This window comes from Accipiter gentilis, chromosome 33 (genome assembly GCF_929443795.1).
Source record: "Accipiter gentilis chromosome 33, bAccGen1.1, whole genome shotgun sequence".
NCBI lineage: Eukaryota > Metazoa > Chordata > Aves > Accipitriformes > Accipitridae > Astur > Astur gentilis.
The window spans coordinates 3,927,418-3,951,421 of NC_064912.1; the positions used below are offsets into that span (position 1 = coordinate 3,927,418).

The 24,004-nt window shown below is 50.1% G+C and overlaps 1 protein-coding gene across 6 annotated transcripts in view; it reads left to right on the forward strand.

Moving 5' to 3' along the window:
• Positions 1-734: 734 nt before the first annotated feature.
• The window catches only part of RHBDF1 (rhomboid 5 homolog 1), a 38,097-nt gene continuing 14,827 nt past the window's right edge, over positions 735-24,004 (forward strand). The window contains exons 1-3 of one of the 6 annotated variants that reach the window (XM_049791508.1): positions 735-859; positions 17,077-17,218; positions 19,433-19,563. In XM_049791508.1, the coding sequence (XP_049647465.1) occupies positions 17,099-17,218; positions 19,433-19,563 (251 nt within the window). In that variant the 5' untranslated portion in view covers positions 735-859; positions 17,077-17,098. Of the gene's footprint in view, positions 860-1,334; positions 1,454-1,543; positions 1,633-6,568; positions 6,631-12,212; positions 12,306-15,568; positions 15,611-17,076; positions 17,219-19,432; positions 19,564-24,004 lie in introns of those variants that run through there. The other 5 variants (XM_049791510.1, XM_049791509.1, XM_049791511.1 and 2 more) reach the window with 5 other exon arrangements.

Here is a 24,004-nt window from a genome sequence, read left to right on the forward strand (position 1 = left end):
TAAAGGACAGTGAAACAGCAGGAAAGAGTGAGGTGGCTGGGAGCAACCCCGCCAAGCGTTAGCTGTGCTGTGTGAGGGCAGCGTGTGCCACCCCTGCGAGAGGCTCGGCCGTGACGGCTCCCCGTGGGTGGCAGCGGGGCCGGGGAAGGCCGGGCCGGGGCCCGGCAGCTCCGCTGTGCCCGTCCCCTCCGCTGAGCTTGCCTGCCGGCGGGGCCGAGAGGGACTCCCGGCCCCGGGACTCCCCCACGCGGGGATCACCCCAGCTCCTCCCGGGCACCGCTGCTATCGGAGCCGGGCGCTCCAGGGGAAGCAAGGGCTTCCAGCAGCCGCGGGGGCAACCCGCGGGCCCGGGGCTAACGGGACCTGGAGCTAAACACTGTCACTGCAGCTCGGCTGGGGGGGCGGGGGGGGGGGGGGGGGGGGTCGGCGGCTGCACGCCCGAAAGGGCGATGCCCACCCCCGAGGCGGACCCCAAAACCGCGGCGGGGAGGCGGGGGTCTAGGCCGGGGGCCACGGGGGCCGCGCTGCGGGGGCCGCGGGCGGGCCGGTGGCTTCCGCCCGGCGCGGCGCATTCCTACACCGTGAGTCAGGGCGGCGGCGCGGCGGGATGCGTCGTCCCGCGGCCCCGGGCGCTGGCAGCTCCCCGGCGGGACTCACGCCGCCGAACCCGGCTCGGTTCCCGTCTGCCATTTGCATGCCTCGGCTGTGAATGGCGTGCCCGGCCGGCCGGCCCCTGGCACGGGGGAGGAGTCTCCGCGCCCTAAGCGGGCCGAGCTCGGCGGCGCCGGTCCCTTAAGCCGCACTGGGGGGCGGCCCGAGCCGAGCGGCGGCTCGCCGCTGCGCTTCACCCGCCTTCACGGTGAGTGCGGACCGCGGGGCCGGGGGGAACGGGGCGGGGGGGGGGGGGGAAGGCGCTCCGCGGGGCCGGGCGGGGGCTGCCCCGGGGCACGGCGCGCACGTGAGTTGCGGGCTCCGTCCCGTCCCGCGGCCCGACCGCCTCAGCCGCGGCTCGGCAGCCCCCTGCTGGCGGCCCGACCGTGAGGGGCAGCCCCGCCGTCCCGCCGAGGGCCGTTCCCTGCCCGGCTGAGGCGGCGCGGAGCGCGCCGCCTCAGCCGGGCAGGGAACGGCCCTCGGCGGGGCAAGGCCGGCGCCCTGAGGTGGCGGCCCCGAGTCCTGTCAGCGGGGAGAAGCCCTCAGCAAATGGCCTCCCTCCGCCGGGCACCGTCGCCCGCCCCGTGAGGCGAGGCGCGGCGGGGGTGTGTGTGTGTGGGGGGGGGAGGCTTTCGTTCGTGTCCTGGCGCCTCAGGTGGAAGTCCGGCCCTGTCAGTGACAGAAGTAGCAGCGTTGGACCTGCGCGATCTCGCGTTCCCGGAGAGCCGGGGTCCGGCTTGTCCACGGTTCGTTGGACGTCGGGGGAGCTTGGTGGCCCCGGTGCTCTCGGCCGTAGGCGAAGGTGCGCGTTCGTGGCTCGTTTCAGCTGATCCAAGTCCACGCTGGAGCTGAAAGGCCCTTCCACCCCCATCTCTTGCCACGCGTTCCCACCCGCCCCTCCCCTGATGCTGGCACCGGTGTTTTGGCAGCCGCTTTTGTGAGCTGATCTGGTGGAAAACATACTGCCTTTTACGTGTAAAGGTTAGTTTTCCTCTGGATCGAGTCCCTGAACTGACTTTTCGCGCTGTACGCTGCTGGCACAAAGCAGGGGATCCCAGCAGCCCAGCGTGAGCCTGAGTAAAGCTTTCGCAGGATTGCGCCCTCCGTACTGGGTCCTTTCGGGCTCCTCAGAGAGCGACCTGTCCTTTCCCCTGTCGTAGCACAGGCACACGGAGAGCTCTGCTGTGCCAAAGTGCCCCTTGTGCATATTCTGACTCGCGCTTTTCTCTCATGTAACTCGGGAGTGGTGAGTGGCAGCACAAATGAGTTTTGTCCCGTGCTTGTCCTTGTGAACGACTCGGTTCTGGCTGCTGATTCTCTTGCAGGTTGGCTTCGTGGTGGGCTGCACGGTGTTGGTCAGGGATGCCTCCAGGCTGGGTCTCAGAGTGAGCAGGAAGTTGTTTCCTTTCTTCCTGTTTTTGTCCCCATGGCTGCTAATTTCCTCTGGGAAGAAAGCTGTGCATTCTGCAGTAAAGGAAAAAATAGTCACACGTAACGGGAAGGGACAAGGCAGCAAAGCCAAAGGTGCTTCTGAATGAAGCATGGGACAAGGAAGGAGCACAGGCTGTGGACTGCAGTAACGATGATAGAGCAGCAGACAAATAGCTGCCTTTGTGCCATGACCACAGGGGTAAAAAGGGCCCACGTGGGACAAGCTGGGGAGCAGACCCTTGGAAGGAAGGAGAATTGGATCTCCACTCCAGTGTGTGGATATATGTTGCTCTCCAGCTCTTCTATCTCAGTGGTGCAGAGTTTGCAAGAGGAGGTGATAATGTGTGTTAATTGGTTGTTACAGTTGGAAGAAACAGATGAACTTTCAGATACTTCCTTCGAGTTTTGATTGTTAAAAGGACTTTACAAAAGGCCTTGTGTGTCTGAAAGCTGCTCTGCTTTTTTTTTTTTTTAACCTCTGTTGCTCTGATAACAGCTATTGTCCCTCTTGTGTCCTTAGATCCTCGTGGCTACCGCTGGGCAGCCCAGGTCTCCACTGTCTGTGTGCGGGCTTGGGGGGAGCCCGCACCGTTCCTGAGCTGGGACCCCGCCAGTGTCCCATGAGGTGCCATGGATTTGGAACAGTTTTGTTATGGTCTCTGTGCTCATCGGTCCTGAGCCCCCTGGAAGGCAGTGGCTCTCATGTGTGGTCATGTGTCAGCAGTGTGCCTGCTTTTGTACATTCCCATGAAAGGTGGTTAATACTGTGCAGTGTAAAAGCAACTCCCACAAAACTAGTTCTGCTCTGGGACTTCCCATGACAGGCCTTTTTTTTTTTTTTTTTTTTTTTAGCAATACACTTGCAAGAGATCTGCCTACAAACTGGCTTTTCAGGTTCTGGGGAAAGCCATGGGTTGGCCCTGGTCTCAGGAATGTCTTGCTCTGCACTGTGTAGGCTTCAGCCAGGGTGATGAGCTTTGGTTGTGGAGGGCGCTGCTCTCCTGCAGAGCAGAGCAGGCACCTCTTCTCCAGTGAACTTGTCCTTCTCATGGCTTGGTGCTGAGACCGCGTGGCCCTGACGTGTCACCTCAGTCAGGAGTTACGTCCCTCAGAGACGGCCAGCGCCTCGTCACTGGACTTGGCAGATGGCTCGTTTCACTTTTGTGGCAGGGACTGCAACGGGCCTGCAGCTGAGCAAGGTCGCGAGGCAGGAATAGGAATTCCTTTTGGGGTCATCAGTCCTGTTCCTCTGGAATCCAGCCCCGGAGAGTAGCCAGCAAGTCTGAGCACGTTCCCCTGAAAGAGGCAGGGTCTGCTGAGTGTGGCATGATAGGACAGTTTATTCTGGGCACAGAGCCCACATGCTCAGCTATAATTAGTAAAGATTTGATTCCATTCAGTGTGTTGGATCTCTCTGCAGTGCAAACACAGTCTGGTTAGTCCTGAAGGCCTGAGATGGGCAACATGACCAGGAGTCCTGCGTTGTTTTCCTCTTCCATTCAGTGCATCCAGCAAAAAGGCTGGGAGAGCACCCTCTGTGCTGCTGGGGATGCTGCCTGCTGAGTGGGACTGGCTGTGAGCTGAAGATCCTGATGTTTCTCTATCTGTATCTCTAGAGCTTTTATCCAGCAGAACAGTCTTTGATAAGATTCTTCCCTTGTGGTTGCTGCCTTTCTTCCTTAGTTACCTTTGGAGGCTTTGGCATCCCGTGGAGACTATTTGCCCTTCTCAGAGGTTCCAGCATTAATTGTGACCCAACACAACACTTCTATTAATGGCTGTTCCTGCAGCCACCTGCCTGTCACCAGTATATGACCATTTAAGTAGAAATACTTAAAACTTGAGGATGGATTCCTTCCTTAATGTTTTCCCTGAGCTCAGACATAGATTAGTTTCATTTCTTTTTAGCTGAAGAGGTGCTGGGCTCCAAGTCTAACTTTATCATCATCTAGTTGGAATGAAACAGACATGAAGTGTGCAGATCTCACACTGTTATTGCAAGGTTGCCTCTCTGCTGCTGGGTAATACCTGATGTAGTTTTAAGTAACCTGCAGAACGTATATGTTGCCTGCCTGCTCAGAGAGCTGTGTTGCATCCTCTCTGCTGAGAATGTGACAGCGTCTCAATGTGCACTGTGGGTGCTGGAACCTGAATGTAGTGGGACTTGGGTCTGGGTCATGGGTGCTGCTGGAAAGTAGAGTGAAGGTGGTTTCTTTCTTCAGAGGAGGGGAAGCCCTGGTGTCCGGGGTCATGCAGGTAGTTGTCTCCCCAGTGGTGGGAGTTATTTTAGCTTTGTGGTTGTTGTTTTGGCTTTGGGGTATTTTTTTTGGTCTTTTTGTTTGTTTATTTTCTGCCTTTTCAGAACTAGCAGATGAATCATGTGAACTGAATGGACATCAGGACCTATTGTTTACTCCACTAGTGTCCAGTGACTCCCCTCTAAGGCCAGCACCCACCAGGCAAGTAACAGAAGAATATTTAGAAGGGTCAATCCTAGCCCTGCAGCTATTAGTCCCAAGAGATTAGGGAGGCAACAGGCAAGCTTTAACCTTGGAAGGAAATGGATCTATTAGACAGCATTTCCCATGGTCATGCTGGCAGCCCTGTTTCTGTGTCCTTGAAGAACCCCAGACTGATTTGGTGTGTGATGTGTGCTCTTGCCATCCAGGCCTGCTTGCACAGAGTTGTAGAGACCCTCGCTCCCACTCAGGGCAGGGCGGGGAAGGCTTGCTTCCAACCTCTCTGTTTTTACAGGCAGGCTTGACTGTGCCATTGGGAAGGTCTAGGGGCAGCCCTGGGAGAATGAGGTTTCCACAGGGAGTGGTGCAAATTGTGTCTTTGTTGAGATTGCCTATTGTCATGTCCTTGTTAGTTGAACTTCAGGGGTTTATGACTGCTTGCTCCTTTTCTTGGTCCTGCTGCTGTCCAGCACTGGTTGAAGCCCACTTAAGATCACATCTCTCATACTTGTTTCAGTCCCTGCTGCTGTAGGAATGAGGAAGTGGGTTTTTTTCCAATGTGTGTTGGGATGATGCCACAACGAGCAAATTAGTAGCTGAGTTTTTGAACAAATCATCCAAACTATGGTCAAATCCTTTTGAATAACAAACAGTGGCTCTTTGCTACTTGGTGAAGGCGGAGAGCTTATTCTACATGTTAACTCTAACTGTTAAATCTCCTAAAGCTATAGAGTGCAAGTTTCATTGGTCGTGTGCTCTGTTTGCTGCAGAGACAGCAAATGTCAGATTGACATAAGGCTTGCTCTTGTTGAAATTTCCTTTTGGTGCACTCTTCAACTATGTAGATAAACCTTTTGTTTCAAATATAATGAAAGCTACTTTTTACACACCATAGAAATGTTAGAACTATTGCAATATAGACCTGAGCAGTGGATACGTTCTCAAATTCTGGGGCCTTTAGCAACAAACAGACCTTGCTTTAGTAATCAGAGCATCTCTAAAACACAGTGATTATTAAAGGAAATGTAATTTCTTCTCAGTGAACTAAGAAGTATCATTGCAAAATACTTCCCTGGCACAGTACAGCCTTCCCAGGGGGAGAAGAGATATCAAGACATGCCTGATCTTGCCTTTTCTGGAAAGCCTACCTTTGCCGCCTCCTCCCCTTCCTGTTTCCACTTTGCTGAGAGACAGCCCCTTGCTCTGCTAGTCAACAGCTATCCCTGCTTTGAAGTTTTTTTTTCTTTAAAAAGGAACAATCTGTATGAAGTCGTCCTGAAGCTGTGCAGGACACTGCTTTTACTGTTCTACAGGTCCGGCACTTGGCTTTCACTGAGTGAAAGTTATAACAGCTTGAATTTTAAAATCTTGAGGGCTCAGACGGCTGGGTTGACGAATACAGCTTCTGCATTTCAGGAGTTACTGCCCTGTAGCAATCAGCACATGGGAGGTATGTTTCTCTGTCGCTTGAATTCAAAGCCCAGTGCTTTAAAGTGAACTGCAGAAGATAGCAGGCTGTGAGTTGTTGTGCCAAAAAATGTGAGCATATCTTCCTTTTCTCTGACTGCTCTGGGACTGTAATTTCAGGGAGAACAGTGAGAGAGAATGGCATGTTTACTCAGATGAAGTATGGTTCACTTAGATTTTTAATTTTTTTGCTAAAACAAAGTTAGAATTATGATTATTTCTATTTGTGTTATAAATGATATGGTGCATTGGGCACACATGAACGTGCACATGTGTACACAAACCTGCAGAGCAAGACAAGCTCTTCCTGCAGCTGCTTTCCAATTAGACAAAGTAGGAGACGATGTGCGGCCAGCTGTCGAGCACTAGCAAGAGTAGAAACTAGAGCATCAGAGTGGCAGGCTAGCTCTACTATGTCCCTGGCTAAATCAGCTAATGGTTAGGAAGAGCAGCTCCAGCCGAACCAGCTCTGCTCTGAGTCCTTGGCTATTTAGTTATTCTTTTGAAGGATCTCCATTGGGCCTCAATGCTGTCGGCATTGCTGGTGGATGCAGGCTTGTTCTCTCACTTGTATCCAGGTGGACAGAACTGTGGTCGTGTTGGAGAAAGCAGGTGTGTGATGGTGAGTGAGAATGCTCTGAATTTTAAAGGAACACGCAAAGAAAGCTGGCCTGAATGGCTCAGATGCTGTGGCTTCCATCCTTCCTGAATATAAAGTCTGTCTTCTGGTGGCTCGAGTGTTTGTTTTTGTTATTTCCTCTAAGATTTTTTTAGATAGCTATTCAGTGTGGTTTTATATAACTTTCCATAGGAAATGTTGTCATTTGCGGCAGTTTTGATCTCATTTGCCAGTGAGGCGTTTTTATTTAGCACAACAAACAGTGATTCTTAGCTGCTTTTAGTACTGAGAGTCTTTGCCATAGAGGTTGGGTGGCTTTTGGTCTAATGTAATTTTTGGTTTGGGGTATTGTGTTCTTTTTAGGGGAGGTTGCTAGTTTTGGCAGTTCCTTTTCCATCAATTGTTTATTGATGTCATATTTTCTAAATGAACAATGTTGTAATCGCTAAGAGGCATTAATTTACCAAGAAAATTGCTCTTGAGGTGGGTGCATAGGCAGCAGCTATTCCAAAAGCAACCAGAGCCAGTGTTTACGGCTGTCTTGAGAGTCATACCGCAGCTGTGTTCTTAGCTTTCCTTGTGTCCCAAACCCTTACGGTACTTGTGATGAATATGAGAGCTGATAGAAAAAAAACTTACAAATGCAGAATTTCAATGAAAAATGACATCTTTGTTAAAATACAGTGTTAGAATTTTGTTGGTTTTGTCTTTTGTTTTCTAATGTGGGGTCATGGCTGCACCGACAAAAGCATTTTTGTGAATCTTACCTTGCTGTAAAATTGAGGTAATGACTGTGTCCATGGTACTCGTGGATCAGCCAGTAATTTACAGTGCATCTATTTTACTAGTAATGAAAATAAATCTGGAACAGGGTCTTCTGGAGCCCCATTGAATTCTTGCAATGAGTTAAATGTGTACTAAAATAGTTTCTGTGATCACTCTTTCCTGCTTCTTTTTTAATGAGGAGCTGAAGAACGTGTAGACCCAGGCAGAGTACTGAGACAACTGTGCTTTGAGGCTGCTGGGGACCCTAGAGCGAAGGGCTCTGCTGGCTCTGCACAGGTACTGCTAACCCAACAGGCAGCTGTGGTTACCTTTGAATAGGGTGCAAGAGCAAGGCTTGTGTAGAGGATCCTTCCTCTGGATATACTTCCAGTGCTGGCAGTCAGTTGTTTATAATTGGAATTGTTAATATTTGAGTTGTTAATGTGATTATACTTGATATCCATTCTGGCTATGTTCACCGTGGCACTGGACCAGCAGTAGTATCCTCGCTTTCTGCATAGGCATGCTGACATGCATCAGCCATCTGGTAGCTGGTAGTGGATCTCTAGGTGGAAGCCAGCTCCTTTTGAGGACCAGGCAGTGCTGACTCTACAGGCTTCCCTAGGGAATGGGAGTGCTGGTCAGTGCTGGCTTCTCATGCCCTGTGCTTGACATACCTGCTAATAGCTCCAGTGACAGTATCGTCTTCAGTCCATGCCCAGATGTAGCCTATAAGTGGTGTGCTATGACCAGACTATTAGGATGTGGGTGCTGGAAATGTGGCTATTGCATGGGGTGGCAGGCCGGTGTTCTCTGTGCAAAGCTGCAGGGTGTGTTCATGGAGAAACACAGAGAGGATGAAGACGCCAAGGTACTCCAGAAGGTTTTCCACTGCTCCCCCCTCTTTTCTGGTTATGTTTTATGCTCAGACTGTTGCCCTTGCTGGTATCTAGGTAGGTTGTAGATGGCTCTGTATTGGGTTTACTCTAGAAGGTGGAGTTGGTTGCTGATTGCTCATCGCCTGGGCCCTGCACAGGCATGCTGGCTAGTGCTATGAACCTGCTTCTATCATCTAGGTTACGCGTGCTTAGGAGATGGAAAAGACAGCCCCTCTGCCCAGTCTGCTCTACTTGGCTCCCTTCCACCTCATTGCTTTGTGGCTGCCACAGGCCATAGGTGAGCAGGGTAAACTCATCCCTTGGGAACTCTTCTATGGAAGCTGCCCATGCGTGAGGCTTGGCTGTCAGCTCTAGAGAAATCTGTGGATGGTTTGGATGTTTTTGCATCTAATGACCCCACCAAAAATTCACTCTGCCTGTGGTGATATAGTAGTATTTTATTCCTGTTGCACTCAACATCTGCACTGAGGGTGCTTCTCAGAAGATTATTTAAGCCTCAAGAGGTGCAGAACCCACCACCTCCCTTGTGATAATTGCTAGCTTCCCACAGTGCTACAAGTGTGAGTTTTTGGCTGTGTTTTCACGATTGCTTTAAACTCTGTTGCCTTGAGAACCAGTCCAGTTGTCTGGCTCCAGCTGCTCTTTTTGTTCCTGCTTCTTCCCCTTTCCTTCTGCTGGCACAAGTGTTTGTGGAGCCATGTGGTGACTTGGATCAGGGAAGGAGCTTGGGCTGAAACAAACCATTTTCTTTGCTGACCTAATATGGGTCGGTTCCCAGTGTGGATCACCCAACAGCTGCGGGGATGCTCGTGCCAGCACGAGGTGGGGGGCAATGCAGAGGGCTGGGGGCACTGCTTTTTCTGTTGGCTTGCATGTCTTTCAAGTGGCCATGACTTCTTTATAGCTTGAATTTTGAGCATTGGCTTCTGTGTCCTTGTAACTGTTCTGCCTTTTGTGTGCTGCAACAAAAGGATCTTGAAGGTCAGAGTCTGTTGCCTGTGTGAGTGTTCGCAGGTTGCAGTTGGGGGGCATCTTTTAACCTGTATTTGGAGAAGTTCAACTACAGATCTGGGGACTAACAGGAATCGGAAGAGTTTTTTGAGCTCCCTGTTTTTCCTCTCATTTCTATATGAGGGCACCAGACCTGGATACCCTTCAGGTCCTGTGTGAAGCTGCTTTGAAAGCTTTTAATGCTGGTGTTCCAGTAGGAGCTCATTTATGGTTGATTTCCATCATGATCCGCATCTTTTTCTGAAAATCAAGAAAATCAGTTGCTCAAAGGGACACCAGATCTGCTTTCCTGATCACGGGATATGTTCAGACTTCACTGGCAGATGTTTTTATTACCTCTATTTAAAGACCTGTGCCTTTGTATATAGCTGAACCTTCTCCAAGTTCAGTGGGTCCCAGCTGAAGCTTTGCACTCTTGGTGTGCCTCTTGCATACTAGTATCGTTCTGCAAGGCTTTGCATGAAATCCAAACCCTTGGGTTTTTTCTACTGTAGCTTCCTGTTTCCTGTCTAGGGGTCTGCCTGGCCTCTTTTAAGACTGGTATTTCTCAGCTAATTAAATAAAGTGGTTCATGTTGAGATTCCTCAGCGCTGCCTTGGTTGGTTGAGTAGCCACAGAAGTTAAAGACCTTCCCCATAGCATTCACCCCACCTTGGTGGGTTCCTGCTGGCACAGCTCTGTGGTGGCGCTTGCGTGCTGCTTTTCCACGATCTACTTGCATGCTGCTTTTATGGCCACCTGCTCAGGTGTGTAACTCCTGTTCTAGCTCTTTCTAGAGTACTGGTGGAAAATGAAACTCCCAGGAGGAAGATTGTGTGCCTTTTAATCCAGTCTCTACAAGGCGAAGGCCTTTGTTCCATTGGAGCCAGGACAAAGGCTTTTGCTACCCCAGATCCATTTCTTCTCTGTTGTACTTTGACATAAAGTTTCAAAGACAGTTTGGGCAGGGACAGGCCTTTCCAGTGTGCCACACTGGCATGCAGGAAAGCTATTTCTTTTAATAAGAGGTTAGCTGTTCCCCAGCCCTCCTGTCTGGTCCTTTTCCAGAGGAGAGTGCAGGGGCTCAGCGTGCTGCATGCATGGTGGTGGGGGCAAATGCAGTTCCCTGAGCACTGGTCTGCTAGGCTGGGGATGGCGGAGCACTGTTTCATATAAGCAAGGGATAAAGGCTAGGGCTGTAGTTTGATGTTGCAGCTAAGCTGCTATCGTGCTGAGCTATCACTGAATTGGCTGGTCCTACCCTTCCTCTCTCAGGTAGCACAGAGCTTATCTGAAATCGTCTGAGCCTCTTCAGGATGCCAGATCAACAGGAAATAATTTACTAGGTTTAGTTTTGTGCTGATAAAACACCTTGAAGTGGCTCACTGGAGTAAGACAAGACTGCTTTTTGGGCAGCAGCTAGCTGTCAGATTGGCTTGCTTGCAAGTGGAAGGCAGGGCCTTGGGGAGCTGTTGCCTGTGTGATTTGGTGCAGGCTGTTGTAGGCAGCATCAGTCTCTACCAGCACCCAAGCAGAGCTTGTGCGTGGCTGAGGGCGGCGAGAGGGGCAGTGCGTAGTGTGTGGGAATGGTAGTCCTGCCAGATCCCTGCTGTGCAGGGCTAAAAGGGCAGTGTGTCGGCCTAGCTCAGTGCCAGGCTTGTGCTCAGGGCTGCCTGGATTACTCAGACCCCAGCTTCTGCTTGGCAGCCTGTGGGTCTGCAAAGCCTAACGGCATCTCCTCTGAGCTCGGCAGCGAGGGTCAGGAAAGCAGGAGAGAGCCCTCCACAGGGCCACTGCCAGGGCAGTGCCGATGGCCTTGTTTCATTTCCAAGGTAGTTTCTTGGGGTGGGACATGGTGGTGGTCTCAACCGAAGCCTGGGTGTTGCTGTGCCCTTGGCAGCTTTCCCCAAGAGTGCAGGGTCACAGGCCTGTTCCACCTTCCCTGTCCCTGCCTGCCCTCAGTCCCTCCATCTGGCTTGTTTTAAAGGTCTGGCTCGCGTCTGGTATTTGAGATATTATTCGTAACTTGTTGGGTCTGATCCATGCTAGATGGTTTTATTGGCAGCCACGAGGCTGAAACCCCACTGCTCCTCTTCTCCTTGGACTTCCTGCCTTTTCCCTGCTGTGCCAGCAGAAATCCTCCTGGAGAGAGAGGCACAGCCAGCAGCCCGCTGTCTCCCCTGGCTTGCTCTGTCTGGAGAACACGTTTAGGATCCTGGTTTCTTTGGTGTCTCTCCACCTGGATGCCTTTTGGTGTGCCTCAGCAGAATAGCTGCACAGGTAGACCCCTTCAGGTACGCGGGACTTGCCTGAGACTCTGCATAGCAGGCACTGCAAATACAGCCTTTGCAGTGATGGGGGTTTGAAAAATGGAGGAAAACAGCTGGAGGCTGACCATGGGACGTGGTGATTGGTTTGCAGTGGAATAGCCCCAGTGTCTGTTATTGCCTGGAGGTGTCTGTAAGAACATGCACGTGCTGTGCTAGAGAGGAGCAGTGTTGTTGGAAAAAGCAGATGATGTGTATTTGTGTGGTAGGGTTGAATGAAGTTGGTGTTGGTTTTTTTTGTTGTTTTTTTTTTGTTTGTTTGTTTGTTTGTTTTGTTTTTGTTTTTTTTTCATTTGGAATTTTTTTATTTTGGAAAAAAAATCTTTATTTTAAATGAGAATACTGGTAAAATGGAAATTTTGGAAGAAAAAATCAACTTGGGCATAGCTTCAGTTGTCTTTTTAAATGGAAGGATGGTCTGTCTTTGAAATGACTATGCAAATCCCTGAATGTATTTGAGATGCCTGTCAGTTTTAGGAGCATGCTGAGGCTTCTGTACAAGGCTTTTCCTTCTCTCTTTGGGTCAGTGGATTTCACTAAGCAGCTTTTCTTGATCATGTGCCAACTTTGGAATTTAATGTGCTCTCCCTCTTTCTTAGCCTGACCCACAGCACAGTGGATTTGGCTTTTGTTCTAGTACTGTGACCTTGCTTTGGCATGGAGCTTTTGAAGATGACTTTCCCAGGGTATCTGCAATGTACAAGTTTTTTGGTTTGTTTGTTTATTTTAATTGAAATGGACTTTATTAATAATTTTTGTGCTGCTACCACAGTTCTACACACAGCTGATCAGTTAGAAGAAGCTAGATTTACAAATGCTGTGCGTTCAGCCTGTGTGCTGGAGAAGAGTTAGTATTTCCAGATCCCTCAGTTTTGTGATGCTGAGGGAACAGCTTCTGAGCTGACTGAGCAGTGCAGGTGGTGGCACTAGGACTGGGACTGTGCCAGCACTGGGAAGAGAAGTCCAGGCAGGTATTGGGCCATTCCACCTTTTTCCAGTCTCTTCAGACAGTCTCCTTACCCACGTCTCCAATGGCTCTTACGTGGGTTTGGTAATAATGGGGACCTCTCCTGATGCCACCTGTTGGAATCGCTATCCTGACAGTTTACAAAAGTTGAGTGTCCAGCCCCAGTGACAGTTCACAAAAGCTTGAAAGCATGAACATTTCCACTTACCCAGGATGAAGATATTTAGCTGATGTCTAGGTTGGTGGAGCATTTTCTGGACTTTGGGAGACGCTGCAAACCACAAGCACAGGTGAGAGGTCTGGAACAGCTCCTGTCCAAGGACTGAGCAGCTGGATGTGGATCCCGCTGTGTTTGTGGGAAGAGAAGATAGTAGGAAGGACATGGAAGAGATCTGTAGAGTCAGGATTGGCTTGGAGAAAGAGGATAGGGAAAAGCTGTTCAGTCTTCTAGCCCAAGAACTACAGGGCATCAAGTAAACCCAGGAAGTGGCAGGTTCAGAGACATAGTGAAGAACATGGCTTGTCACACAGCATGTGTTTCAGCTGTGGAGCTCTTTGTCACGTGCAGTTACAAATACGAAAAGTTTGCTTGGATTAAAAAATAAGTTGGATAAGTTCTGGAAGAAAAATCATTAAATGGATATGGAGATGGATACAGACCCATTAAATGCAAAGACATCTCTGGCACAAGAAGCCTCTGAGTTATTCATAGCATGTGCCATGGCTCTATCTAGGGAGATATGACTGTTGAGTGATACTGTACTCTGTACATCCTCTGTTGGAAATGAGATACTGGCTTTAGATGGACATTTGGCCTGACCTTGCATGGCTGTGCTGTGTATGTTCCTATCCTGCTGCTGTCAGTGACCTCTTGAAAATCCTTGTTAGGACAGTACTGAGAAACTGGGATTGAGAATATGGGACTGCTCAAATGAAATATGGTCAATGCAATCGACTTTGAAACAAAGCCCATTGGCCCGATCAAATATGTGGACACCGTATCCAGAAACACTAACCCCTAAGGGGTTAGTGTGAAACATAGCATGTGCTTTTAGTGCAGTGCTGAGACAGAAATCAGTGACTGCAGCACTTTGAGTGAGGACCAGGTGTAATAAGGGATGTCGCCTACCTTGCAAAGACTGTGTTCAACCATCCAGCTGTACATCTATGTACACTAGTCTATACATATATGTATACAGCTGGATCCACATTCAGTCTCACTGTTAACTTCCTGGAGACCTGCCTCTTGTGTCCATACCCCAGTCTCTTCTGTGCCCTGGGTCAGAGGCAGTTGGCTGACTTGCGCTGTGGCTGTGTATTCACAGTGTGCAGAGAGAGAATCAGGCCCTGCTAGGGCAAGTGCTGCAAGTTTCATATTCTGTCTTTGTAAGGTTTGTTCTTGACCACTCCAAATGCACACATGTAGTGGGCAATGCTGAACAGCTCTGCCTTCACTGCACTCTTTTATTGGGAAATGAACATTTTTGTGAGTAAAAAAGGTCAAACTGATAGAAGAAATTGCAGATGGTTTGCAGTCACCCTTGAAACTCACCTGATTTTTAAATACTGAGTGCACTTACACAATTATATATGCATTTTGGTGCTTTGCTATTTAAAGCACTCTTTAACTGCTGAAGTTGGGAGAAAGCAGTCCATTGCTCTGTCAGCTATGTGATTTTCATCTTGAGATCTTCTTTCCTAAAGTACAAAGTTGAGTCAACTTTGGAGATACTCACAAGGCCACGGGCTTGACCCCATGATTGTGCATGCTCTGTTCTCTTCTTGTGTGGCGTGTGTGCACACTGCTGGAAATCCCCATGCACTGGTCTGCAAGGGTCACAATGAAGCCAGGGTGATGGATACATGGACATCCCTGTCTGTGGCAATTTAGGGAGGGGGACTGAAAACAGATTTCATAGGAAAATCTTTTGCGGAGTGCAGCATTGTTGCAGCAGCTTTTGGGCAATACAGGAGTGATTCATGCACTGCTTTCCTGGCTTGGCCTCACTGTTTGATAAAGCTGCAAATCTTACACGTTTGTATGCTTTACATCCAAAGCACCTGCTCACAAAGGCAGCTCTGTAGGTGGACAGGAAGGAAGCTGAGTGATGTTTGCTCATTGAAGAGATGCTGGAAAAAGAAGCGTTGCTAGTTCAGAGGCTCTGAATTTGCCCTTGAAGGCACAGAGAGGAGGCTCTTGATTTGTGCCATGAGGGGCATGTGTGAAATAGGTTGTGTTTGGTCATGCCAGAGTGGTGGCTCTGTACCTCTTGGCTGGTCTCTGATTAGAGCATCTCACGAAGGTATGTGTTCGTGATCCTCATGGGTAAATGCTGGAGCTCTTTGCATTACACCAAGGGAGTTTTTCAGATATGAGAAATCTGCTTTGTTTTCTGACCTCACAATGAAGACAAATTTGCCCATTCTGTATGCAAGACTGAAAGCTGTCTTGTAGTGATTTAACCTTACCAAGAGCAGGAGGGAGTTCCCCTAATACTCTCACTATTCTCATCTTATAGGAAGTTAGAACAGATGCATTTAGTCATCCCTGTGGCTAGGGGTGGAGGGAAGGAAGGAATTGTGCCCCTGTAATGTACAGCACTGTGTCTGTGCACACAGGACTGTGGTGCATGTAGAAAAGGCATGTCTGTACAGGCTAGCTCATGAATTCCCAGACTTTTGGGGGCCTGTGGTATTTGCTGAAACCCAACCTTCATCCACCTACAGCTGAGTCCTCCCTTTCTGTCATTCCGGCTCAGCTGAGCGTGGCGCTCCTGGCAGCCAGCCCAGCTTGCGCGACTGAGCTAGCAGCTGGTCTTCAGCTCATTTTAGATGAGATTCTCTTCTAACCCAATCCAGATCATCCCCCACTCCCTTTTGCTGACCTATTTCCCCCCCCGCCATTTATCTTTTGCAATGGTAAGCTTCACTGTTTGGGTAGCTTCCTTTCCAGAGCAGCTGCAGCGAGCTGTGGGAATATGGTGGAAATGTCGTGAAAAGCAGTGTGTGTTTCAGAGAACCAGTCCCTAATTTAGGTTGGGAGGGACCTTTGCAGGTTGTCTGGGTCAGCTGCTGTGCAAGGCAGGGGTAATTCAGGCTGCTCAGGGCCTCTTTTAGTTGAGTGCCAAATGTCTTGTAGGATGGAGGTCCCTCTGCCTCTGGTCCTGTCCTAGGACTTGGCTAATCTCAAGGAAGAATCCTTGCATAATAAACTCATTATGCATTTAAAATAAATTGTCTGTGTTAACATTGTGAGTGCACTGAGTTTTAATCCAAATGGAGAGCTTTTCTCTTACTCTCTTTCAAATCATGTGTGCCTGCTAAATTAACTGGATGCTTATTCCATCTGTCCACCATGGTGGGGGAAGAGGCTGGGACCCTTGTTGTTTTTTTTCGAGGGGGGAGGGGGTTGGTTTTGTTGGTTGGTTGGGTTTTTTTGTCCCTTATGGGGCCTGTGGCCTAGGACAATGCAAGGAGGGAGCTGAGAGGGAATGGATCAGTTTTCCCATTCAGCACACATACTTACCACTGCTAGCTTGTGGTTGCGTATGTGCTAGGAGAGAAAGAAATATGGGCTTGTAGAATAACTTAGGCTGGAAGGTACTTGTGGAGGTATCTGAGCTGATCTCCCTCCAATTAAATCTATTTTCTTAATTGTTTCTCTGAGCGTGCACAGTAAAGTTGGTGCTCTGCCAGCCTGAAAGAGTCGCAGGGTCCCTGTCCTACTGCATGCAACCTAAACAGGAGGAGAAAGCTGCAGTATAGTAGAGTGGGCAAGATGACAGTGAGTCACTCTGGTTACTTTAGGATTTTGGTAACACAGCGGTTTTTATTTAAATACCGTATCATTATTACTTATGTATGAAAACCACTCTTAGTTCAGGATTAGTGCCAGTTCTCTAATGTTCATACTATACTTGTATTACTCTGTGCACTATGTTGTGTTTCTAGAAAATTACTACATCTAAAAGAGATTAGAACCAGCAATGAGAAATGGCCACTTGCTAATTGCTAAGCAGTAAAGTAGGAAAGTGTGCTTGGCTTTGGGTGGGCAAGGGTGCCTGTGTGAGTCACAAGCTGTTTTTAGAGGGAGGTCAGTGGCTTTTGGTACTGCAGTTAGCTGGTTGGACGGGATCCAGATCTCATTAAGATTTAATTCATGACTGGTTCTTGAGGAATCTGGATCTCACAGTAGTCTCAGCAAAAATCTTAATGGGAGGTGACTCTCCAACTTGTGACTGTGGTCTCTGGTACTTGGCTTGAGGTCCTGTGGGCCTTAGAAATGCCCCATGTCCTCCGAGTGCCTGGTCCTGGCTGACTAGCACGGACACAAGCTGTGACACCGGAACCCTCACGAGGCACTTTGGGAAGTCGTCCAACGTGGGGCTTGGGTCCCATCAGTCACAGCCTGGAGGAGGGTGCTCTGCTCGGCCCTGCCGACACGTACTGTGTCAGGGATGAGACTGGCCCGCTCCTGACTATGATTTCTTCCCTCTCCTAGGCCTGAGGACAAACGTGGGACGATGTCGGAGGCACGACACGACAGCACAAGCAGTTTACAGCGGAAGAAGCCACCATGGTTAAAACTGGACATCCCGGTGCCAGTGCCCATGTCGGTGCCAGAAGAGCCCCAGCCTGTGCAGGTACAGAGGCTGGGGGCAGGAGGGAGGGTCTGCGGAGCCATGGAGGGGGTGTGCAGAGCCCCACTGCGCTGAGAGCCTGCCTGTGCCTGTGGTCTCCGGCAGTCCTGGCTGAGAGAAAGGCAGCGTGTGATGGCAGGTCACGAGGCCACGTGAGAAAGGGCAGAGCCATTGGGTAAATTTATGATCAGTAATTAACTCCCCCTTGAAGGGGATGTGGGAGGGAAGAGGGTGGGTTGCTGATGTGCTCAGATCAGTGGACGTGACTTTTTGGATGTGGGGATTGTGAAAAGTGTCCTGGCTGGGGGATATAGGAGTGAGGTATTCAAACAAGCATTTCTTAAGGGGACTGGAGGAGTGAAGGGCTCCTAGACAAACAGGAGGGCCTGGAAGTGCTGGAGCTTATGCTGAAATGAGCAAGGAATGAGTCTTGACTTATGAATAGCCAAGATAATGACAGGCTCTCATCAGTAACAGCAGAGAAAGAACAGTTACTGGCAACACAAAGCTGTTACCGGCATGAGGAACATAAGAAAATCATATGGTTTGAGAAATAAGTGATATTGAAGAGTGGTGCAGTGGAGATGGAGTGATAGGTTAATAAGAACCGTGCAAAGTATGAGAGTAAAACATCTGTATTTGTGCTGGGAATAGGAAGAACAACAGGAATTTCCACTGCAAGGTGGCAAAAACTCTCATGTAGGGGTGAGACCTGGGTAGGATGATTGCTGGCTGCTCATGTGACCTTACTGCAGGAACAGAGACTACCTGCGCCAAAGGTAGCTGGAGGGTTCTTACTGTCCAGCTCCATGGGTGGGATGCAGTGCCTGGGTTCAGTTGCTTACGTGAAAGAACAGTTTAGCTATCAGAGAAACAGAGGGTTATACAGCTCCCCTGGAGGGGAGTTGAGGACAAGCTTGTCTTAAGAGGGAACTAATGTTGTGCTCAGAATAGCAAGGACTGGTCTCTTTGCCATTCCTTGATCCAGGGACTAAAATGCACTTCAGTTATGTGACAGCTTCTGGCAGATAAATCTGGGTCCTGGTCTTCCCATGGAATGAAAGTGATCGGGGTTCATTCTGCAGGAATTAGAAGTGGAATGCAGGGTTTTAACAGTGCAGGTTGAAACCTTCCAAATCACTTATTTAAGGCCTTGATGGATGTTCTTTTACCTGAAATCTGTAAATCCAGCTGGGCACCTTCTGGAGAGACACTCTGTACTTATGAAGGAAGCTGGCAAAGGTGATGTTCTCCGGAGATCCGGTGCACAGCAGAGGCTGTTGGGATGAGTGCATAATGGGGTCCTTTGCTGTATAACCTGAGTATCTGTGCATTGTTTTTACATAAAACATAACAAAAATGTTAAGATTAGTGGAAATTAATAGCTTTCTGGGCTAGAGGGGCTGGAGTAGCAAGTAGTCTTGAGGCAGAGACTGTGTCTGACCAAAGAAACAGTTGATCAGGCATTTCCTTGCCAGAGGAACAGTCTGCTTAGCCTGCGTTTTACAAATGGAAGATGGTGTCTCTGCCAAGCTGATGAGAAATTAATCTGGGGAGGCAGTTGTGTGAGCTGAGAACAGTCTTGTGAGTTGTGTCATATTTGGTAGGTGACATTCAGCCAAGACATGCCAGGAGCTTTCAGATCTGAGTGTGTCCAGACAATTAGGTTATGAACAAAGCTGATGTGGCTTTCCCAGCTTGCTTAGCCTGCACCAGGCAGCAGCTACAGCACAGACCCACCCACAGCTCTCGCAGGCTTTAAATGCAGATTCAGAATCAATCATGAAGCCAATCTCACTTACTGTGCTTCTCTTCACCTTGTGGAGTGGTCTAGCATTGTGTGATCTGGGTTCCTTCTGGCTAGAAAATAGCTAGAAGGATATGTTGCAGGAACTCATGTAATACACCCCATCTACAAATGGACTTAAGTCCATGGGCCAGGCTGCAGCTAGTCTGAACTGAAACTCACTGCAACATGCAGATGCTGTGTCCTTGATACTAACTGTTCTGTTATGCAGAGCCATTCCTCGCTAACATTAACACAGTCCTTGTTAGCCTGATTTTGCTGCTCAATTGCACGTACCCAGCTTGTGGTTGGGGTGTTGGGTGGCTGTTGAATTGGTAACTAAATGTTTTGCAACCTGACTGGCCTTGTAGAGCATCAGTCTGAGAACACTTACTCCCACTCTGAGAACACTGACTGCCTTTTCTTCACAGCCAACGAGACGTCAGGCCTTTCTGCGAAGCGTGAGCATGCCCGCCGACAACACCCGTGTGCCCTCCCTGCCTAACGAAGTGAGGAGACCGGTGCTACAACGACAGACCTCAATCACCCAGACCATCAAGAGGTGAGACACTGAGTTCATGGAGCCTGCTTTGGTGGATTCTGCCATCCATTGCCATCCTTTATTTGTGGATTTATGGTCCTCTGCTTGTTCCATTGCCTGGCACTTAAGTGGCATGCTATCACAGCAGGATTAGGTTGTCTCCTTTGTTATTTATGATGAGGTTGTGGAAGAGGGTGGGTACAGATAGGTCCCCAGTATATAAGCCCAGTGGTGCTATGTAGCCTGTTTTTAGTAAGTGAGGAGACAAGTCCTTGGAGGAATGTTGTGATCAGGACATTGAATGATTCTTGCCACTTAGAGATGAATTTTGACTGCCCCCATGCCTCAGGGAGCTGGCTGTTTCTGAGTAACAGGATGCCTCAAGCCCTGATGTTTAGCTGAGACTGTATGATGTGGTGTGCTGGGCTTGCTTTGATGCGGTATCTGAGAGCATATGATTGGTGTGGGAGGCAGAAGCCTATCCTGAGCAGTCTAGGGCTCTCAGCAGCTTGGCTTCTAGCACTAGCTCATTGGCAGGTCCTTGAGATGGCTATGGGGGGGTGATGGAGAGTAGGGAGAGGCTGCTCTGGTCCTGTCCCCCACACCTACACAGAGGGTTATCATTTGTCCCCATAAACCAGGGGTCTCTAAGACCCGGCCTCACAGCTGGATGCCCTTTCTCTCCCTGTGGCAAAGGTTTATCCCGGTTTGTCCAAAGGGAGTGGCTCTTCCAGCTGCTCTCCTGAGATGCCTGGCTTGTATCCCTGGCAGTGTGTCAGGCCTGCCTGGATCCCAGGAGCATCCCTGGAGCTCCACAGGTCAGAGGCACTTTCAGCCAGCCAAGCTTCGCCCACTCACAAAGGAGCAACTTTCCGACCTCCCATGCACTATTTTCCTTTGCCTCAGACGTTCCCCAGCTGCTTTGGCGGTGAAGGTCTCCTGCAGCAGCTCTCTGTGATCCTGCTTCTTGTGAGGCTGGGAGGGCTAAGCCATGAAGCAGTGTCTGCTCTTTTCAGGGCTATGGGCAGCTTCTGGGCCTCTTCCCTCACGTCCCTGTCCTTGTCCCACTCCTCGCCAGGACAATTAGGCAAGAGCATGTCAAGGATGAGGGATTATCCTGGGAGGGTGCTGCCAAGGCTCTGACAAGAAGCATTGTGCAGGAGGACCAGGGTAACCTCCCCGAGAGGTCCTCACAACATGGAGTGTGTGTGTAGGGTGGAGAGGTTGGGGAACTGTGAACCACTTTGGTGCTGGGGGAACGTATTTGCCCCTAGTGCTACTACACTATAAGACAGACAAGGTATATGTACTTGCAGTGAGCAAGGTAGGAGTGCTGGACAGTGGTTGTGAAGCTCCCACACACTGAGGGAGATGCTAATGTCTTGCCTAGCATTGGGGCAGTGGGCAGATACATGTGGCTGTTGCATCAACAGACACTGTGACATGTCTTCCTCTTGCCTGCCCGGGCTGTAATGGAAGTGCTGGGGCTCAGGTTGTCTCCCTGCCCGTGCTTGATGGTCTGTGTAGGCATTTTGTTCCCTGGGAGTACATGTGGTCCCACAGGGAGTGACCCAGAGGTGCACAAATGGTTTTGGAAGTCCTGGGAGTCTCCTGCTCAGTGTATGTATGTGGGGGGTTCAATGCTATTGCAGTGCTGAGTTGTCTCACACAGGTTATTGTGCAGCACAGGGGGTGGCCAAGTATCTTCCTCCTGGAGGACTTGCAGCTTGTGGGCAACTTCTACAGAGTGTTGTGGGATGTGGGTAGGAGAGCAGGTGCAGCAATGGGAAGGACTTTCCAACGGGCAGAACTGCAGGAAATGCACATGTGACGTGACACTAGCAATGAAAGCATGAAATAAGTGGATCAGAAACAAGGACAGGGAACTGGAAAGTACCAAGGAAAGGCCTAAAAACTGCTCTGTTTAGCAGAGCTAGGTATGCAGTGGTGAATTGCAGACCATGCAGCCATAAAGGTGTCTTGGAGATTTGTTTTGTGAGTCCAGGGAGGCTGACTGCCAGGTTTTCTGCTTAACACAGCCTCCAGGATGCACAGAATGTGAAACTGTTCTGGCAGCAGGACTCCACACCATCCTGTTCCCTGGGGCTTGGAGGATGCAGATCAAATGGGAGCCTAAGGTCAAGCTTGTGTGGTCCAGAACATGGCACGAGAGTGGTTCATGTGCCTTAGTATAGGCATCTAACACCACTCGCAGTCTCCTGGGGTGTCCAAGATGTCCATGCAAGGCAGCAGATGTGGCACAGATAGACTGGTGGACCAGGCAAGATCCTGCCAGGGTCCACCAGAACGGGCCCAGGCCACTTCCAGTGGCATCAGACACCTGTATCTAAGCAGATCATATCTTGGCCTGCTGACACCTCCATGGTTTCACACTCTGGTGTCCAAAGCCAGCCAGTGGGATCTGTAGCTGGGAATCTGGGCAGAGGGCGGCAGATCGCAGGGGTCTGGGGTTGAGGGGGATTGCAGTATCCCTGGTGTCTTCAAGAGCAATGGGAGACGTACGTCAGAGGTGCACCAAAAGGGTTCAGCAGCCTCCTGGGTTCAAAGACGGTGTTGTGTGGCTTGAGTTTGGTTGGTTGTCTTAGGTCATGCTCTCAACTGGAGACCACTGTCATGTGCAGTGTGGCACAACTGCTGCTGATGGGGCTATGGAAGGAGATGGGGAGGTGTTGGATGCAGGTCACTGATCCCTTCCACAGCCCTGCAGGCTCCTTCCCTTCAGCTCTCTTTTCTTTGCAGCAGACAGGTACGGTTTCAAAGGAGTCAGACCCTGCCTGTTCATGGGCACCGGGTGGGCAGGAGTTCCCTGAGAAAGCGGCAGTCCCTGCCCCGATCGTTTTTCAGGTACTGGTAGCACTGTGTGAAACCCACCCCTGCATGTGTGTGCAAGGGCTGTTGTGAACTGCACAGATTCTGGCTGTTGCTGGGACCACATTGCCTTCCCAGGGCTGGCCAGGAGACCTACAAACAGGCAGGAGTGAGAAAGTTCATATGTGCTTCTAACAAAAAACAATTGTCACTACTACTAAATGTGTAGGCAGCTGTCAATAAGTAGCATGGACTAACAAGCTGTCCACCCACCAGCCTCACTCCCTCCTGCCTTTCCTAACAAGCTGTCAACCTCCTGGTGTTCACCGTAGCTGGAATATCTCCTGAGGGCAGCCATAGCGCAGCCTGCCTCTGCTAGCATCAATGCAACATGTGGCATATACATATATTGGCCCCAAAGCTTCCTTGGGGCAGAAGGGGAAGGAGAGGAAGCACCATGTTGGTCCAGATGCGGCTCAGAAGCTGGTGAATGGAAGTGTCCATTCTTACCCTGTTGACATCATGGCTTTTTCTAATCCAAATGTGACTGTCTTCTTTTTGAGGTGGAGGTCTTCGTTTACTTAGCACCAACGAGATGAGCCACTCTGGGAGTCCAGGGCACAATAGCCCATTGACCACCACCCCAAGACTGGAGCTCAGTAAACTTTTTTAAATGAGGCAGACAACGTGACTTTGTGCATGGCAGGGACTGGATCTAATGCCCAGGAATCCATTCCTGTCCTACCTTCCTCACTGCTACCCTTGGCCAGATGCCATTCTGGCACTGTGTCCACCTTTGGTGACTGCTTGTGTTTGGTCTTGGGCTTTCAGGGCTGGTTAGCTCAGCACGATAGAAGAGCTAGAGTTGACCTCTGATGTTGGTTCGTTCCTTGTTACAGTGCTCCAGGGAGTCTGTAGGATGTGATGGGGCTCCCCATCTGGATAGGGGGATTCAGCATCTTCCCAGGGCGCTCCCAATACCCTAAACTCTGTAGTCAGCTCTCCTGGACTATCTTGACTGTGATCAGAGAGTAGGACAGCTCTCTACCCTGGCCCTGGACCAGTAGTGGTCTCTGGCAGTTCAGGAGTGGTCCTCAGAGTGCAAAACAGCTGTGGTGGTGCTTGTCCTTCCAGGCTAGCAGGAGCATAGTTTGAGGGCTCTGAGGTGCTGCTGTTGGCACAATAGGCCATTCATCAGCAGGCTTATATGGGCACAAACGACCCTCAGTCCTCTCGCTTTGAGGAGCAGCCCCATATACGGACTTGTCACCCAAGGTCACCTTCGTGTTGAAATATTGGTTACGGCAGTCTATGAGAAGCCTTCCGAGTTGTAAGACTGTTTTGTGGTGTGTGTTATGCCTGTGCATCTGCACAGCCAGAGCATTACCTCTGTGCTATAGGCTTGGGTTTGGGTCTGTCAGGCCAGGTGCTGACCCTAGGCCCTTCTGCTCTGAATGGAGATGAAGATTGCTCCGACAAGATGTGGGTCTGTGGGAGCTGAGTAGTGCTTTGAGACATGCACGTAGACCTGTCTCTGAGGCCTAGTTCCTGTTGACTTGCTGGAGGCATTTGGAGACATTTGGGTCAGTGAGGTTAGGTGAGATCTAGCAATGGCCCACGTGACCTCCTGCCT